The sequence below is a fragment of the Zalophus californianus genome, chromosome 13, assembly GCF_009762305.2.
Source record: "Zalophus californianus isolate mZalCal1 chromosome 13, mZalCal1.pri.v2, whole genome shotgun sequence".
NCBI classification, from domain to species: Eukaryota; Metazoa; Chordata; class Mammalia; order Carnivora; family Otariidae; genus Zalophus; species Zalophus californianus.
The window spans coordinates 92,578,002-92,582,084 of NC_045607.1; the positions used below are offsets into that span (position 1 = coordinate 92,578,002).

General features: G+C 62.9%; 1 protein-coding gene across 1 annotated transcript; it reads right to left on the reverse strand.

The window, feature by feature from the left end:
* Positions 1-244: 244 nt before the first annotated feature.
* Positions 245-1,819, reverse strand: GADD45G (growth arrest and DNA damage inducible gamma). The gene is made up of 4 exons (XM_027614587.2): positions 1,653-1,819; positions 1,306-1,407; positions 952-1,165; positions 245-866 (listed from the first exon to the last, which is right to left on the reverse strand). The coding sequence occupies exons 1-4, from the start codon at positions 1,703-1,705 to the stop codon at positions 756-758; spliced, it is 480 nt and encodes a 159-aa protein (XP_027470388.1). The 5' UTR covers positions 1,706-1,819; the 3' UTR covers positions 245-755.
* Between the last annotated feature and the right edge of the window lie 2,264 nt (positions 1,820-4,083).

Consider the following 4,083-nt stretch of genomic DNA (forward strand, 5'->3'; position numbering starts at 1 on the left):
ATCTCAAGTATGCTCCTGTCTTGCAAGTTTAAAAATCTCCCTTAAAAAAAGAGAAATGGGAGCAGGGCTCAAGTTCTGCGTCCCCGCCCCCACTCCCAGCGCCCGGGAGCCTGTAACTCAGCCCCACAGGAAGACGGAGTGGGTGCCATCCGGTCCCCGTCTGGGGGCTTCAACAATCACCTGGACCCCTGCAAACCACCTCCCCCTCGGACGGGTACCCCCTACCCTCAATAAAGAGAATAAGTCTGTTTCAGTAAGTTTATTGTAAAAAAAATACTCAAAGCTGCAGCAGCATAATCCTTTGGAAACCGGAGCATCGACCCCGTCCGCTTTGAAACAGCGGTGCAGGCTGCTCAGTCCATCAGAGCTCCTGTTAACTGTCCGAGTCCAGGCCTCGCCCGCCTGGCCTCTCCCCTCCTTCCTGTCGAGAGCGCAGGCTGCTGAGTCACGCCTGCCCTGCCGGTCCGTCCTTCCCGGCCCCGTGGCCCACGGCACGCCTCCGGCCTTCCCGGGCAAGCAGCCGCTCCCCACACTCGCAGAGTCCCGGGCTGGGGGCCAGCCCGCCCCTGCCGCCGCCGCCGCCGCCGCCGCCGCCGCCGCCGCCCGGCCCCTCCTGCAGGGGGCCGCCCCTCCTCGCTGCTCCCCACGCAGCACTCCGGTCCCGCGCCCTCCGAGGGCGCATCCACAGAGCCAGCCGCGCGCTAGGCGCCCCGGGGCGTCACCATGTCGATCAGACCAAGGCCCCCTCCGGGCTGTCACTCGGGGAGGGTGATACTGGGCACCCAGTCGTTGACGCTGCGGCTCTCCTCGCAGAACACGCTGAGCTTCTCCAAGGCGGGGTCCTTCCACGCGTCCTCATTGGGGTTCTGCGGGGAAAGTGCAGAGGTCAGCCTGGCTGGCCGCTGGCCGCTGGCCGCGGTGGGGCGACGCCGGGGCGGGGGCGACACTCACCGAAATGAGGATGCAGTGCAGGTCCCCCGGCGCGGCCGCCTCGTCGCCGGCACCCACGATCGCCGCCAGCCGCTGCACGTCGCCCACGCGCACGATGTCTATGTCGTTCTCGCAGCAGAACGCCTGGATCAGCGTAAAGTGGATCTGCAGCGCGATGTCGCCCTCGTCCTCCGCGTCGGCGGCCAGCACGCAGAAGGTCACGTTGTCGGGGTCCCTGCGCCGGCGGGGACCGGGTGGTGAGGGCAAGGCGGGAGCCCCGGGGTGGGGGTCCCCGCCGCCGCCGCCGCCGCCGCCGCCGCCGCCGCCGCCGCCCCCGACCCCGGCCACCCCACCCGGGGCCGCGTCCACACTCACACATTCAGGACTTTGGCGGACTCATAGACGCCGGCGGTGAGGCAGCCCTGGCGCTGCGCCGACAGCAGCAGCTCGTGCAACGCTTTCCCGGCGCCCTGCATCCTGCAGACGAGCCAGCGCGGTGAGCGGGGACCGGCCGAAGGCGCGGCGGGATCCCCAGCCCCGAGGACACACCCTGGGCGCCCCTGCCCGGCGCCCCGGCCCCGGGGACGCACCTCCGGTGCCCAGCTCCCACCCCGGGGCTCCCCATCCAGGCGGGCCCCGAAGACGGCCGCCCGACCAGCTGCAGCCAGGACAGGGACAGGTTCCCCACGCCCGGAGACGTCCGGCGCCCGGCGCCGACCCACCTGGCGGTGCTTTCGGGAACCGTGTCTTGGCCGCGGATTTCCTCCAGAGTCATGGTTCGGAGAGCCAGCAGCTAGTTATCCACGAGAGTAGCGAGCGGCGCAGAAGCGGCGGAGACGGAGGAGCAGGAGCAGCCTGGCGAGCCCAAGGCTGGCGAGTGCGCCCCGGTACGCCGCGCACCCTTATATAGGCCCGGCCGCGGCGCCGCCAGCTGGCGCGAGGCTGCGCGCCCATTGGCCGGCGCCCGCTTTCTGATGCAAATGAGGCGGCCGCCGCGGCTCGTGCCAGAAGGCCACGTGGGGAGGGGTGCGGGGGATGACAATGCCTCAAATCTGCCGCTTTTGTCGGGGTGTTACCAGGCAGACTGGAGCCTGCAGATTTCACTCGCCTTTTTGTTTTTTAAGTCCTTAAAAGGAAAAAAAAAAAAAAAAAAAAAACCTTTCTTGCTAATAAGACGCTGCAGTTTTTGAAATGCCCCATTGGGGAAACTGAAGATTTTTTTTTTTTTGCATTTATTTTTGTTGCTACCTTTCTATTTTTTTCTTAACTTTTAATTGGAAGTTTATAAAACTGTTGCTTTTAAACCGGAACTTAAAGTAAAAACACCCAGCGCGGGCTTTAGGCTTGCAAAAGGCCTGGCCACAGCCCCTTCCAGAGCCAGCAGGATCCGGAGCGCGCCGGCGAGGCCTCCCCGCACGCTCAGCGCCCGGACCCCGCCGCGCTGGAGGGTCGGAGCCGGCCTCCCCGCCCGCAGCCGAGCGCCGCGGGGCGCTGGGACGCGCGAGCAGATTGCGGCCGGCGCACGCGGCTCGTTTGCATTTCTATGGAGAGCGCACAATAGCGGAGGTCTGGCGTGTGGCGGTTTGCAGGAGGGACAATCAGAGGCTTTCTCTTCACAGCGGCACTGTCCACCTGCCGCAGGGTGGGGTGGGTAGGGCCCCGCCGCGCGTGGGGGTCGCGGGGCTGCCCGGCGCGTGGGCGTCGGGCCACGTGCCGCTCCTGCTCCCCTCGGTGCTCATCCCCTGCACGGGTGCCCCTGCCCCCGCGGCCCGTTTGCATGTAATTCCGTCCTCCCTCCCCTCCCCCGGCCCCCGGGTCCTTTCACCGGCTGCTGCACAGTCTACGCGCTGCGTGAGACCAGGGGGCTCTTGTCCCCGGAGCTTGAAGAACGCGGCTCGGAATCCCTTTCCCGGGGCGCCATCTACAGGCTGTCCGGAAAAACTCGGGACACCCCCGCCCCCACTTGCATTGGCGTCTAGGGTGCTAGCCTCGGGCCCTGCGGTCACCGAGAGGCCCTGGCGGGTCCGCTGAGCCCCATCTCAGCCGCGCGTTCATGGAAAAGCCAGAGGAAGGGCTGCGTAAATCTACCCGGGAAGGAGGTGAGGACAAAAGGAGACTCTGACCCAGAACTGATGGAGGCAGAGCCCATATTTCTTACCCTATTTTGAAATGTTCGAATTACCTAAATATACATATATAAAAGTTGTTTTCCAATTATAGCATAATAAAACAAGAAGATGTGAACAGACAGTGCTGTGATGTCACCATTTTGCACCCCGTAAGCCAGCACGTTCAGATCGTTTGCCCATGGAGAGCATCACTTTGGCTGTCTGCATCTCTCCGTGCTACTGGGAAGCTCGCGCTGGGGTGCCCTTCATGGCCCCTTTTCCTAGGAGCGGCCTGGAGCCTGGGCGGGACAGCGCGGGGCGGGGCGGGGCGGGGGGGGGGGAGGGGGGGTTCCAGGCAAGCCCAGGCTCAGCTGCAGGATGGGGACAGAGAGGGCCAGGTGAGCCGGCGTCTTGCGCCCTCCAGTGGAAGTAGAAGCTGCGAAGCCGGTGTTCGCTTACCTACGGGCCCTGACATCCCAGGTGCACCTGCCACATGCATGGACCGCTGCTTCCTTCCTTTCTTTGCTAGTGGTTTAGGAAATGGTAGTGTGCCTGGATTGGATAAATATGTTTATTTCTAAGTGACTGAGGTGTAGGCATTGCTCTTCTTTATGTATCAGATTTTCTTAAAATATATTAGTTCCCGCCCCCCGGAAATGTTGCAAATAGGACTTATTTCACATTTTACTCCGCCCCTCCATTTATAACAATACAAATCTGCAGGCTCACGAGGTCTTAGGCCCTCCTCCTACAGGAAGGCCACCGGACAGGCCTGACTGGGGCGGGGGGGCGGTACAGGGAGCAGTATTTCCAGCTGGCGCTGAGCCAACCTGCAGGAAGAGGGCTAATTGACAACCCCTTGGGGCTGTTCTACTTTGCTTACATTTTTAAGGTATTCAGTTTCAGGAAAACCGCCTTTCTGACATAGGATATGGCTTCACATGGATTTATTAGGTCAGCCCAAAAGGCAGCCAAGCCCTCATCTCAGCTGAGAAAGAAACGTTTTATCTGGAAGCAAATTCGGCCTCCACCAGACCCCACCACC

Coding starts and splice junctions, on each gene's coding strand:
- GADD45G (XM_027614587.2), bottom strand. CDS start 1,705: ATGACTCTGGAGGAAATCCGCGGCCAAGACACGGTTCCCGAAAGCACC. Junction 1,408..1,652: donor GTTCCCGAAAGCACCGCCAG/GTGGGTCGGCGC, acceptor GCTCGTCTGCAG/GATGCAGGGCGCCGGGAAAG. Junction 1,166..1,305: donor TCCGCCAAAGTCCTGAATGT/GTGAGTGTGGAC, acceptor CCGCCGGCGCAG/GGACCCCGACAACGTGACCT.